Raw genomic sequence first — 15,626 nt, 5'->3', positions numbered from 1 at the left:
CTGCTGCTGCTGACCCTCGCCCTGTTTGCAGACAGACCATTTCCTCCCAGTGTTAATTCCAGCTAAACATCTAAAGCCAGTATCTCTGCTACATCCAATTAGAGGCCGCTGGAATTCCAAGGGATGGTTTCTCTACAATCCCAACAGTATGGAGAGTCTCTAAACAGTGGGAGACACATGGCAGCTATGAAAAGAAATTTGTGTAATGAGTGTGGCCTTACCTTTGGACCAATAATGACCAACACATTCTGTGGATCCTCACAATGCCACTCTGAAAGTGAACACAATCACAATAGTTGGGGAAAACTGAACAGCAGCAGATTCACAAAAGCAGGGAGACTTGTTACTTGCTTAGTGCACCGTATATTTCATTCAGCATGTGGAGAGTACAGTTTAATTCCAAGATATACCACGTACAAATCCACACATCTCCTATCTAGATCAAACATTAATATACAATTTGACGCCCTCTAGTGCTGTCTTATTACCATAACTGTGTGCTATAAGAGTCACATAGAATAAATATATATTTAAAAAGCAGCCACTGATGTGATGCCACTGAACGGTGGCATGTCTCACAGATAAATATATGGATACACATGAGAAATGTATAGCATATACAGTGCATATAAGATCATAACAATAAAGGCAAGACTCAGCCAGAGAAAAAATGCCTTTGTAGGGCCAACATGAGATGTCAGAAGAATCTTGTTGCACTCTCACATAAATTTTCAATTAGCTGAAACTCAACCGCAGAGATCTAACTTCATTTCTAATTGATGATGACATTACCATTGCCTCTACCACAGGGTAAAACAGAAATACAATCAGAAAGGGTTTGTAATTTGGGGGTTTACCTGACACAAAGGTTGTACAGGCTGGAAAATATGCGAGCAAGAAACACCTCTTCTCTTCTAGCTGGCCAGATTGCAGCATTACTTAACTATTTTGATTGTATGATCACCAGTGCACACTTAAAATGGATAGATTCTAAACACGTTTAGATGGTTTACCTGAAAAAAACTCCACTAGATAGAGGGGGTCCTTGACTCTTCTGAGGCCGCAGACCAACAGGAAGACACGCAGCTCATCCACATGCTCACTGCTTACACCTGGAGAGAAGCCAGACACACAGAAAGACAGCAGCACAATATCAAAACACTGCATAATGAACGTCCCAAGTACATCGGCAGATAATGAAAGCAATACATCACCCAAGGTCATGAGGAAAATAAGACAGGAGTGACTAATGTGCTCACACAATTCTCTGATCACAGTTGTAACACTCAGCAGGGAAAAAGTCTGTTAAAAACATTGGAAGGTTGCAGCCTAATCAGTGTGTAATACAGCATCACAACTACAGAGCCGGAGTGTTCGGGTGACAATTTATTCAGTGACTGGCCTCAGATTAAAATGAGCCAACCTAACATCATGCTGACAACATCAAACATATCGAGAACCTTGCTTTAATTGTGGCTGTGCCACTAAGTTGGCTCATCCAACTTTCAGGACCAATCCAGACCTTAGTCAGAATCTCACACTCACAAAAATATAATCAAAGATCTTTTATGAACACTGATGAGAGCGGTGCATTTCGCTCAGCGCTCCATCAGGCTTTAGTTTACGCTGAGTGAAAGTGATCCAGCGGTTGCCTACATCTTCAACCCTGAAGCAAATGCTGCGTTTTTCTCTTTTTTCTCTTAGCTTGGAGTGTAAGTATGCTAACCAGTGATGTAAAAAGGAACCCCAAAGTCATACAAAATCACCCGTTACGAATAGTACTTGAGTAAAAGTCTTAAAATACCTGATACTAAATGTACTTGAAGCAACATTATGTAACTTTTTTTACCTTAAAATATCAGCTTCAAAATCATGTTGATGGTACAGTGTCTTGTAACAGGGTGAATGGTGTCTCTGTCTCAGCCACTCCACCCCCTACCACTTGTTTCTGCACTATGTAACTTTAGTGAGAGGATCGGATCACAGCGTGACATACATGTTTACTTCAAGGTTTCAAGACATAACATTGTGATTACGTAATGAGTTTTGTTAGAAGTTAGCACCTACATCAGATCTGACAAATTGTTACAGACCTGGAATTTGTATTTACGACAGTGTTGTTACACTCAGAAACCGTGGGGGGCGCCAAGTCACATAAAATACCCATTTCTACATAATGATGTTTTAAGTATCAAAAGTACAAGTAAAAGTAAATTGTACATATACTTACATATATATACAGTATACACTGTACGCTACAGGTGCCTAATGATGGCAGTAGATACAAATTTGTGGGATGGGCAAATCATAATTTATCCATGAATGTCAAATTATGTGGCAACCCATCAAACAGACCAGTCAAGCCATTTTATTTAAAACCACAATGTCAACCCCATGGTGGCGCTACAGGAAAAGTTAGGGATACTTCATCTGGGAACCATGATTGCCCGATCAAATTTTTTACCAATCATTCCAGAATATGTTGACATATTTCACTGAATAAGTTAAAATTTTGACCTGCTGGTGGCACTATAAAAACAGTGTGGGGATCACTGATGTCAGTAGGTTTTATCCTCTGGGGACCAGAACTTTAGAAATTGTATACATTTTCAAGCCATTATGCTCAGTTTTTTTTTTTTTTTACATCGTCTGAGAAAGCAGTCTTGGTTTTAAATTAAAAGTGACACTTTAAGATCAAGGTCTGCTGGCTAATTAGAAAAATGTTAATCTTCACCAAAACAAGCAGGTGTAAAGGGATATTTTGACATTAGAGGGTTGCCCAAATATCAGAAAATGCATTTTTAATTCTTGATCTTAATGATTGACAATGACCCAAAAGGATAGGCTAAATCATAAATAGAGTTGAGATGGTTCTGCAGGCAATGGTTTTATTGAAAAACACAGTGGTTTTAATTGAAGTATAAAATAAGCCCATAACAAAAAGTATTTTGAAAAAAGCCAAACTGAGAAACAAATATTTCCAGAAAAGGAAGGGCACTCAGAGAGAGCAGCACTCCGTCAAGGCCAATAGTCCATCTTTTAAGATATGCGAATATGCAAGCACAGCCACAAATGACTGACTGAGTACTCACATTAAATTATTATTGACTAGTCGCAAAAACATACATAAATAAATAAAATAAAGTAAGAATATGATCTGCTTGAGCACCTGAGCCGAGCCAAAATGTGGGTCGGGGTCAGGGTTAGCAACACGTCTCAAACAGAAGCAAAAGCTATGTTGTCTACACTTCACAGACCAGCCCTCAAATTTCAGCACACTTTTTCCAGACATTTTCTCCACCTTTCTTAGTATTTGTTTCGCTGCAATGGTAGCTTGTACTTTGGCTTATAAAACACCATCAGCTAGCGGAAGCCTTTTTCTTCCAAAAAGCTTAACATCAACATATCTCCTGTCACTGTTGGCTGGCTAATCTGATAGCAAATGAGGTGATGACAGATAACAGGCTGTTATCTACCTCCTCTGTTTCCTTCTTGTGCCTCATGCACAAATGTTTAATCATCAAACTAGTAGTTCTATCCAAGTTGAACATTACATAGTTTGCACTTCACATTCATGTAATTAATTTTGACAATAAACTTCTAAGCATCCATCTCACACCCAGAGGTGGCAAAAGTACATACATTCTTTATTCAAGTAGAAGTAGATACTTCTACTTGAAAAAGCTCTGGTAAAAGCAGAAGCACTGATTCAACTTCTTTACTCAAGTCAAAGTAATAAAGTACAGGCTCTGAAATGTACTCTAAGTATAAAAGTATAAAGTATCTCTCTGAAGGACATTTCTACCGACCATTTCTGTGCAAAGCTAACTGAACCTCACGTCATATCAATATAATTCAAAGACGATTAAACTTAAAGGTAGAATTAGTAAGATTTGTCCGAGCTGTTTGTAAACGCACCGCAAAGACAGTTGATTGTCGAGTCTCATATCCAGGATGTCAAATACCAACATTTTGGGTTGGTAAAGCACAGCACAAAGGGATAAAATAAGGAAATCCAGGCAGAGGGCTGCAGGGTCTCTGCAGATACGAGACACTAACCTCTCTGTTTCTGTCTTGTTATGTCTTTTACATAGTTTTGTCTCGCTATGTCTGCTGTCTGCGACATGAACTGATTTTGGGAAGGAGGTGTAATGCAAAATAAAAATAATCGACTACTTTCAAATGCAGTAAAACTAAAGTAACAAGCCTGTTTTGAAAATGTAAGGGGTAGAAAGTACAGATATTTGTGTTCAAATGGAGAGTCAAAGTGAAAGGTTGCTAGAAAAAACAACAATCAAGTAGAGTACAGATACCTGTATTCGATCGGCTACTGCAAAGGATTGTCCTATCTAGCAATGTCTAAAATATATATATATGTATATATATATATATATATATATATATATAAAAATATATATATATATATATATGTATATATATATATATATATATATATATAAAAAAATATAAAATAATATTTCTGTATCCGCCCTGTGATTCGATCAGAATTGGGTTCTTCCATGGCCCATGCTACACACTTCCCATAAGTTTCATGAGAACCGGGCCAGTAGTTTTTCCCTAATCCTGCAGACAGACAGACGAAACAACAACAACAAAAAAATCCGACAACAAATAAACCAAAGTGAAAACCTCAACCTCCTTGGCGGAGGTAATAATATTGCAGACACACACGAGCACATGCTTAAAGCACAGTGACAGTCGAGTGAAATCCCCTGCTGCCAGATAAGACCAGATCAGGAGGCTGAGGCAGCTCTTTTAATGCTATTAAAGAGCATCTTAAAATGACGGCGTGGAGTCCGGGCACTGACCCTGATCCTAAGGAGCCAACTGTCAAAAAAGCTCTTCGTCTGGGGGGTGTATCGAACTTCCTTGCATTGATCCGCAGGATGAGAAAGCGAAAGGAAGCAAACATGTCACTACCTCACTACACGATCCAGGAAAATAATGGAGGATAGCAAGAATCATACCAGAGCACAGACCTGTCAAAATGAAGAAGAAATTCACGGAAGAAAAAACCCAATTCATCTTTCCTCGGGGGAGAAAAACAAATTGTACAAATCATTTGTTGTGCCAGCAGCAATCTTCTCTCCCTCTCTCTCTGCAGTTCTGTGAGTTCTATGCAAAACACATTTTTGTTCGCTTGCCTTTGATTTCAGGAGGGCATTCTGAACAATCCTCTAATGCTTTAATCAGAACGTGGTGAGTGTGTATATGGGTGTGTATATGTGTGTGCATGGATATGGGAGCACACATCTATCTGAACAGCTGCAATTAATGTGTTGAGTGATGCAAGGTGACAGAGGGAACAGATAGAGTGGACAAAATCATGACAGCATCGTAGAAAAAATAATGTAACTTAGACAATCACTGATACTAACACAGCTAGACAGATGATATATATTAGGTCAATTACCATTAAGTCTCAATATTAAAAAAGGTTTGATAATCAACCTTCCTACTGCATATGTGAGGTTTTAAAGCAGCCCTAATGTTCAACAAACAAAATTGGTGGTGCACAAATTGCAGGTGCTTGTCTTAACTTCTGTAATTCCTGCCAGTGGGGGTCTCACAAAGAGAACAAAACTAAGAAAAACAAAGCTGTTGCTCAGCTGCTCAAAGCCAGCCAGCTCTTGAGAACGGAGTTTTGTGCAGAGCTAGATATTTTGGAGGAATAATCAGGTCACATCAGGTTCTGCTCTGATCCAGAGTCGTTTGCAAATGGGAGGAGAGCTCAGAGATTACTTTAACTTTTGGGATTAAAAAGTGGATTTTTCTTTAAACAGGTATCAAACTGCAGCAGTGATCTGTGGAGGTGACGTCCATTGTCGGGTTTTTATGTTCTACAATGTCAACTGTCGACTGGAGCTGGAGGGTAAATATACTTAACTTCATGAGCGTAACATTACAAAAAGGAGAGGGGAGAAAGAGTGAGTGAGTGCTGAGTTCAATGAGAGGTTGCCCTGAATTCAAACACACATACATTAGCTGCAAGCAGCTGCTTGCAAGCATACAGCTCAAGGGCAATATATGGCTTGAGATCGCTCAGCAGCTGGGATTCACTGAAGATGCTAATGTAGCTGATATTCACTTGATTACTTTACATGTTGGTCACAGAAAGGGACTTTTGGCTTTTGGGGTCCAGGGGGAACTTATTGGGCCTCATTCACAAGAAGTGAATGACTATATCTGATAGTGTAGTGTATTTCTTTATGATTCTGCAAACAGGGCGGATGGGAATGAAAATGGAACACGGCAGCACTGATAATTCGCACTGGAACCGGTGTGCATAGTTGTCATTTGAGTACACGAGTAACAGGAATAAACACAAATGATCTCATGGTCAAACTAATTTTGCTGCTGATGACAACACCATTAAACAACCACCACTACTGATGAAAATCTATTTGATGTGAATCAGGCACAAATGTCTATCGACAAGGTAATGTTTTAGTATTATTCACGCTATGTTTAGTCTCGTACGCCAACTTCCTTTCTCACTCTCTGACCTTTTCCTGGATGTTATAGCAACATAAGACCAAATCAAACGCATCGTTATTTTGACTTACCTTTTTCTGGGTTTGAACATTGTTGGAAACTTTTGGAATTATGCAAGTACACAACTCAACAAAATATATAACAACAGTCTCTGCACATTTTAATGCAGAAACGTATGTGCCTGTGACCTAACACTTGGGGGTGGGCCAAGTATAAATGTGCAAATATGCATTTAAAATGACTAAGGCTGGAAAAACACACTGCATTGTTTTTGTGCATGAGTAGAAGCTACACAAATGTAACCTTTATTTCTTGGTTTCAATACAGAAACAGCAGTCTGAAAACTCATACATAATGACAGAGGAAGATGAGGCCATATTCAACTACGGCGTACCCCCCATGGCACAAACACTGCTCCCTGATCATGTTCCTACACTGGAAGATGAGTCCAGGCATTGCACTTGACATCTCACCTTGCCTCGTCTCACCTCTTCCATTTTTAAAATCATGCTCTCATACACAGACTTCACTGAAAGATTCCTGTGTAAATTATTCAATGATCATGATATTCTTTGAGGAGCGAGTAACTGTACAAGGTTACAACAGCCCCTGTGCCTGTTTCTCATCATCCTTCAGTGACTCAAAGCATCTCTGTTTACTCTATACTGCTGTTCTTCATGTAACAGCTAACACCACCGCACAAGGGCACACAGCAGGGCCCAAAACAACCTATACCAAGGGGCTTTCATAGACTGACAGCTTCTGGATCCCTGTGCCTCCGAAGGGTTCATGACACCCAAAGGATAACAGAGACGCACGCAAGGTAGGAGGGTTGCTCTGCCTCTTTAATGTTCACAGGTGGGGGTCTTTTTAAAGTGTGCCCCTGCAATGCTGGGCTACACAAAATACATTTATTCCCAAAACTCAAACCTCTGTACACCTTCATTAACCTAGCCTACATACAATATACTAGTAATGATTTATTTATGTCACACCAGAATGCCAGTTTCTGCAGGGGTCACTTCAGTCATGTTGTGTTTTTCCTCAAACACAACAGAGCAGTCTGAAGTTGCTGGTCGAGCTTCAAAAGGAGGCTGTGTAACATCTGATCTTTTTGACAGCAGAAAGCCAAGAGCAACCAGTAAAAACAAAAAAAAACAGCTTTATGACAGCTGAAAAGGTAACTTTTACATATTACATACATATTAAAGATTTTTGAGACTCACTCCCAATTTGTCAAAAACTGAGGCTTTGGGATGGCTTCAGATTCATAAGGTCCTGACTCAATTCGATTTCTGATTCAATTTGATTTGATTCGATATCAATTCAGTTAGGGATATTTCAGTTATAATACCAGTTTTGCTCTGATATGAAAGAGATCCTGAGAGAACTATTGCTGTAAATTGTACACGGAACCCTCTAACCATTATTAAAAATATGAATTTTTACATTAAGCATTGAATTTAGGAATAGACTGGTTAAAGGGGCCAATTTTCTGCCTTTTTCTGATTGCAGATATATAAACTACAATAACCTAATTTAAAAATGTGCTGCTTTGGCTCTGATACAATATCCTCTCACAAAACATCCCACTCACAACACTATCTGATTGGTAACACATCACAATTAATAGCCTATAAACAATAAAATAAAATGAATCTGCAAAGTTACTCGCAACAAAATGCATCAAATACAGTGGTGCTTGAAAGTGTGTGAACCCTTTAGAATTTTCTATATTTCTGCATAAATATGACCTATAACAACATCAGATTTTCACGCAAGTACTAAAAGTAGATAAAGAGAACCCAATAACACAAATGAGACAAAAATATTATACTTGGTCATTTATTAATTGAGGAAAATGATTCAATATTACATAATATGGGAGTGGAAAAAAATATGTGAATCTTCGCTTTCAGTATCTGGTGTGACCCCCTTGTGCAGCAATAACTGCAACTAAACGTTTCCGGTAACTGTTGATTAGTCCTGCACATCAGCTTGGAGGATTTTTAGCCCATTTCTCCGTGCAGAAAAGCTTCTGGGATGTTGGTGGGTTTCCTCACATGAACTGCTTGCTTCAGGTCCTTCCACAACATTTCGATTGGATTAAGGTCAGGACTTTGACTTGGCCATTCCAAAACATTAACTTTATTCTTCTTTAACCATTCTTTGGTAGAACAAATTGTGTGCTTAGGGTCGCTGTCTTGCTGCATGACCCACATTCTCTTGAGATTCAGTGCACGGACATATGTCCTGACATTTTCCTTTAGAATTTGCGGGTATAATTCAGAATTCATTGTTCCATCAATGATGACAAGCCGTCCTGGCCCAGATGCAGCAAAACAGGCCCAAAACATGAGACTACCACCACCATGTTTCACAGATGGGATAAGGTTCTTGTGCTGGAATGCAGCGTTTTCCTTTCTCCAAACATAATGCTTCTCACTTAAACCAAAAAGTTCTATTTTGGTCTCATCCGTCCACAAAACATTTTTCCAATAGCCTTCTGGCTTGTCCACGTGATCTTTCAAACATGTGTTGTGAAGCTCAGACTTTGATAGATCCCTGTTCTCTAAATAGAACAGGGTACTCACTGACTGTCTGATTGTCATCCCATTGATTGAAAACACCTGACTCTAATTTCACCTTCAAATTAACTGCCAATCCTAGAGGTTCACATACTTTTGCCACTCACAGATATGTAATATTGGATCATTTTCCTCAATACATAAATGGCGAAGTATATTATTTTTATCTCATTTGTTTAATTGGGTTCTCTTGATCTACTTTTAGGACCTGCGTGAAAATCTGATGATGTTTTAGGTCATATTTAAGCAGAAATATAGAAACTTCTAAAGGGTTCACAAACTTTCAAGCACCACTGTACTACTGTAATACTCAAGTAAAGAGCCCCACAATTTTACTTAAGAATGGTACTTGAGTAAATCTTCATTACATCACTAGTTGTTCATTTTTTACGGCAAATGAATAATGGTTCCAAATATAGGTTGACCGTCTCCTTGATTTCTAATAATCGGTATCGGCCCTGAAAAAGCCATGTCGGTAGACACTAATTAAATTGAATGGTTTTGTAGATTTGTGGTTTAAGTCTGCCTATATGGAGAAATGAATGGGACATTGTTATGATTGGAATTTAATTATTTAAAATGCTACAGTGAAAGAACAATAAAGCAATGACAGATGTAGACCTATGTATTTCAACAAAAGACAATGGGAAAAAAAGACACTTGCCCGTTTTCAACAAATCTTTTAGCCATTTAGATTTCAGAGTTTATGAGGTGCATTTTAATGAACTTGAATGCCCCATGAAGACCTTGTCCCTGTGTTGTGTGTGTGAAACTCTAAAACAGACGGATAGCGGAGGTCACGATAGATTTTGAGCACAGTGTTTAATCACATGCTCATTTTGATACAAACATTTATCTTTCAGTGAGGCGGATTGCCTTTGAACATTCACTTGGCAGAAGGAAAATCTACACAAGTGGCACTTAAAGGGTGTTAATTTTGGACCCTGACATGCATCCATAATGAAAGATCAACTCCGGATTTTATGAATTGATATTGGATCATTCAAATCAAGATTGATTTGAACTGAAAAATCTATTTATTAACCCAGCCCTAAGCACGGGCAGCAATATTAGTTATCACTTTATTTATATGTACTCTGCATTCACTCATCCTTATTTCATAAAAACACAAGTAAAAATCAAGAGCATGTGTGCACTGTCAAAATGTATATATATATTTTCTTACTGATATTAAATGCATTTGTTCCACATCTAGAAAAATAACTCAGACAAATTAACACCATCAGACAGCAAACATGCAGAAACTGGAGCATTGTTTACATCTCTAACAACAGCCATGAGTCAGATTACAGTGCTTTCATCACATCTGAGGAAAACCACAACAGTAGTGACTCCTATTTCAAGTATAACAAATGTAGAAGTGACTGTGGGCAATTAGTATTACTTGCACTGGTTGTGAAGCGTGGTGACAAATGGCCCCAGGCTGGATAGCTATTAATCGGCTGCTGCTCTCTGCTCTCTACGGTGCTCTCTATGAGCACTAATGTACCTGGGATGGACATCATCTTGCAATGTCCAATTTAAAATCCAGGCTCTTTGTGGAGGGGATGCCCAGCGCAACAGTGCATATTTACTGGGCTATTCAAATGGGAGGTTGAAGACTATAGGTGAGATGGCAAAAGAATGGATGAATGGAAATCTGCTACAAACTCCCTGACCACAGCAATGATAGATCTAAAACAGCACTGAGTAGATGTATGCTTTCTGATTGGGGCTTTTGGGGTTGGGTTGTGTATAAACCTATTCCCTATACAGCTCCCAGTGGTGGCTCCACTGCAATGCATTCACAGTCTGTGACTAATATTGGACAGAAGGATGAGGTCGTAAACATACAATACTGCAAACAGTCACAAACACATGGCACAGGTATAGCTGCTGGAAGTGGCATGTAACCTGATACATTTCCTCCAGTGATGTCGCTCAGAGACTAAGTTGCATTGTGGGTGATGTAAGCAGCAGGTTCTGAAAAGCAGTCTACTGGTCTAGCACTGCACTCCTTTAACACTGTTAGCCTCATTACGGACAATTTAAAAACAATGATCAAATTGATACATCAAAACCGGAGATATCACCTGTTTTATTCCACACATTCTTCTTCCTTTTCAAAGCCTGCTGCCTACATCACACAATGCAGCTTAGCCACTAAGTGACATCACTGGAGGAAATTTATCACATTATATGCAGCTTCCTCTGGAGCCACAAAGGTCTTTCTATTATTTTTTCACATGTACAGTGGAGTACTACTGTCAAGACCAAATACCTGTAAACACATTTAAATTGGTAAAATTGGTGGAGCTACCCTTTCTTTTTTTAATAGAAACGTTGTCTCTGTCTCCTGCCCAGAGACTGCAGATGTAAATTAGTTTATAGCTAACTCTGGTAAAGCTAAGAAACTGTGCACTGCCCCTGACAAATAAACACATACACAAATAAACTTTCTGTGGATTATAAAGGCCCACATTATACAACAGCTAGAATCAAAACAAACTGAAGCAGTGACAGTACCTGAGCTCCTCAAGAATTCAGTCCAGCAGAATTTCTCTGTCACTTCTGTGTGGATACCTTCAAAATAAACACAGACAAATTAAAGGCACAGTGTTCTTGGTCAAGCTCGAGTACAGTCTTGTCTGAACTTTGTTGATCACGTGACACACTCAAAATGATCTGATTTGTGATTGTTAATCACTTCCTTTATTCTTAATTACATTTATTTATAATATACACATAGATTAGTGTATATAGTTGTTATTAGTATAAAAAATCAATAGGAATCTGTATGTAAAATAGATTTAAAGCATTCTACAAACATCATTTTGTGTGGTCCATGTTAAAAGCACTCGAGTGTGATCACTATCTGGTGACAAGCATAAAAAATAAGCTTTCAGTGGCCTGGGCTCAGCCATGCAGCTAACCAAGGCCTCTCCTCTAATCTATGAAGGGACACTATTTGCCAAACAAGGCTACTGGTGGGAAACAACATGGAAGAGTGATTTGGGCTGTCCTACATGGCACTGTGGCCAATGGCAAGAGCAAATACAACTCTGTACTGCAGACAGCATGATAATGGAGGAAAAAATGTCAAAGCTGATTAATGCAGCACTTCAATAGCGAGGCAGGGATGCACAGTATCAGACGAGGATATTCATCCTGCAGAGCTTACCTTGGGGCTGCACATAGATTTTACTGCTCTGGGACAGCTTTAGAGGAAAAAAACATTGGTCTCTGGTTAAAACAAATACCAACACATGAACACAGAAGTGTTTAAAATTAGTCAGTAATGATTTGAGTGTTGGTTTTCAGAAGTCACATTTGATTAATACTAACTGTGCTTCTTTACCAGCTACGTTTAGTATTGCTGTCACTTTGTGAGTCTGTGTTTGTGTGTGTCATCATGGTAAAATGTGGTCCTGGAGAAATGCATTTTAGCAGCAACTACTACAGAAACATTTTGCCAGGTCTTTATATATCTGTCTGTGGACAGATCTTTGTGCAAGATACAGTCACAAAGCTATACAGGTGTGTAGTTGAGATGAAAATGAAGGCAGAGTTCAAAGATGGGTACGGCCCAACCCATGAGCACTGAGAAGTCACGTAATAATGTAGTAATGACTACTGAGTACACATGTAATCATGTAGTGATGATTACTGAGTAAACATGTAATAATTTAAGGATGACTACTGTGTGCACATGTTATAATGTAGTAATGACTACTGAGTACTCATATAATAATATAGTGATGATTACTGAGTACACATGCAATAATGTAGTGATGATTACTGAGTACACATGCAATAATATAGTAATGATTACTGAGTACACATGCAATAATATAGTAATGATTACTGAGTACACATATAATAATATAGTAATGATTACTGAGTACACATGCAATAATGTAGTAATGATTACTGAGTACACATGCAATAATGTAGTGATGATTACTGAGTACACATGCAATAATGTAGTGATGATTACTGAGTACACATATAATAATGTAGTAATGACTACTAAGTAAGTACTAACTAGTCATGGGCCAGAACGTCAACATGTTGCCAGGCCTTGCAGCTGATGTGATCCCATCACAAGATGGTCTCTAGTTCTCATTATGTCAGACAATAGAAAGTCAATTAACACTATTTAGTCTCTAAACATATTTAATCAAAATCCAAACTTTAAAAAAGAGTCATGAAAGCAGTTGCTCAGATAATGGGGTACTACAAAATAAATCAGAGGGGATGAAAAGGAAATTGACTGGATGTTATCACACTAGATCCATCCTCTAAGTGTGTTTTCTGTCACAATAAAAAGCGTGGTGATGCCTCTCAGTGCCTGCCCTGTCTGCCTGCTGTCAGCACTAAATGGCAGAGATAAAGCATGCCACTCGCCTCAATCTGCAGCCTACGGCGGGAATCTAATCTGAAAATAAAACACGGTAATATTGTTTTAATGCCAAACTATTACGAGACAGGGCAGGATATTGTGTTTGTATAGTAAAAGCCCTTCTGCTCCATTTATTCAAGCTGTCAGGCTCCTGCTGTCTGCTGATGTGCCGTAAGCGAGACAAAAAAACTTTTGCTCTCTCTACTTAATTTTTATTAGTAGCTTTGAGCATGGGTCAATATTTTGTTTATGTTAAACATTACTTCTTATGACAGTTGCTAACCTTTCATGGGGGACTGGGGGTGCAGCACAGCAGCCAGTTATGAACACACTGATGAACCGTTAATCAGGCTAATACCCATCAAATACAGACTTGCACATGCAAGAATAAAGTAATCAGGGCTCAACAGATATAAACTGCTACAGTTCCTCTTTTAAAATGCACATATCGCTATATAATAATGTACAGAAATATAACCTTACCAAGCATAACTCTGCCTCTTCTTTCAGCTTGTCAGTAAATGCAACCGCGAATCTGGAAAAACAAAAAAACAAAAAAATAATAATTCATCGTCACCCCTGTGAAAGCTGTTTCAATAAGAAAATTTGTCACTGCTAACAGCAAGTTTTGGCCTTTAACAAGCAACAACAATTTTGACAACACTAGAAAAAAAAAACAGATTTAACCACAGTAAAACACAGCTACAAAACAATTTTCCAGGCTGAGAAAGACGTGTGAGAGCAGAAACAACACTTGGGTTTGAAGGCAAAGTATTTAAGGGTGAATATTCCAAGAATACAAAGAGAAAAACAAAGGGAATTTGGAACAAAAACAGTGGGGGGATATTAATATGTGCGTGTGTGAGCGTGCATTATTAAATAGGCCAACAGCCTCAGAGTGGTTACTGAATTTTATGATCAAGGTTTGAGTGTGAAGGCACTAACAGTGGGAGGTGCGTGGATTCAGATGTTTGAAGTCAGGAGATCTCATGGATCTCCCCTCTTCTCCCAGAAGGCAATTATCCCCTTAGATTTATGAGAAGGATGTCTGACCATCTATATTCAATATAATGATAACGGAGACACCGGGGTTTGACACCAGGACACAGGACAACATATTGATGAGCCTGTGTTGAACAAGGCAGGGAAGAAAGAAACACTCAACCTGTACAGCTGGGGTTGGCTTGCATGCATTCAGCCTCATTCTTTCATGCCAGTCCTCCAGGCACATACATAGATAGAACTCAAGTCATCATGATCCAAATGCTTTGCAACAATTTCAAATTTTGAATTGTGACGTAATTCTTCTATCTACAACAATACTAAAAGGACGGATGCGATTTAAACAGGCCAAATCAGCATTTATTTATGGCAATATCCCATTTGTTCACGGTCGTCACAAATGTTACAGCAGCTTTGATTTGAGCTTGCAAAGCTACAAGAGATATGATAGTATGTCCAGAACTGAAAATCACAGTGCAAATCAGAGGTTGCCTTGTCTACTTTCATTTGTCTATTTTCAAAAATTTGAATTGACAGGTGTAAATGGTCGCAGTTACTTCCTGTTTGCACTTCAGGGTGGTAACGTCTGCCTCAAACCTCTACAAAAGGAAGTGAGTAAAACGTGCCGTGATACACGCTCACAGACCGTAACTTATTCAAACGGACCCAACAGATCTCTCTCATGGCAGATGTGTAACCTTGTGAGGTCAAAAGCTCCAGCAACACTTCAAATCAAATCAAATCAACTTTATTTATATGGCACTTTTCATACATTACTGTAACACAAAGTGCCTCACAGGGGTTCAAAACAAAACAATACAAAACACCATGAAGACCCCAAACCTCCCACCCCCACAAACATACACACAGATACACATTTACATACACATTCACGCACATACACAGACATACGGACAGACATACACACCCACACACACAAACATACACACACCCACACACATACACTAGCTGTTGCTAAGGAGACATGGCTGGGCACCGAAATCACAGGTGAGGAAGAAGCTACCTTTGGGGGCCATGCACACCGAGAGGAATCATGGTCCATGACTGCAGGGGCGCCACCACATAGACCCCCCGAGCCCAGGCAGACAGGAGGCGCC

The 15,626-nt window shown here is 39.0% G+C and overlaps 1 protein-coding gene across 3 annotated transcripts in view; it reads right to left on the bottom strand.

Moving 5' to 3' along the window:
- glt1d1 (glycosyltransferase 1 domain containing 1) overlaps positions 1 to 15,626 on the bottom strand; it is a 28,151-nt gene that overhangs the window by 7,941 nt on the left and 4,584 nt on the right. For all 3 annotated transcript variants that reach the window (XM_084361047.1, XM_084361048.1, XM_084361049.1), the window contains exons 4-8: positions 13,990 to 14,041; positions 12,286 to 12,322; positions 11,631 to 11,687; positions 1,014 to 1,112; positions 222 to 271 (exon numbers count right to left, since the gene is read on the bottom strand). In XM_084361047.1, coding sequence (XP_084217173.1) covers positions 222 to 271; positions 1,014 to 1,112; positions 11,631 to 11,687; positions 12,286 to 12,322; positions 13,990 to 14,041 — 295 coding nt within the window. The remainder of the gene's footprint in view (positions 1 to 221; positions 272 to 1,013; positions 1,113 to 11,630; positions 11,688 to 12,285; positions 12,323 to 13,989; positions 14,042 to 15,626) is intronic.

Source organism: Pagrus pagrus (genome assembly GCF_965226575.1).
Source record: "Pagrus pagrus genome assembly, chromosome: 8".
Taxonomy (NCBI): Eukaryota; Metazoa; Chordata; class Actinopteri; order Spariformes; family Sparidae; genus Pagrus; species Pagrus pagrus.
The sequence above is the reverse complement of the archived record's forward strand: the minus strand, read 5'-3'. Positions and strand labels throughout refer to the sequence as shown.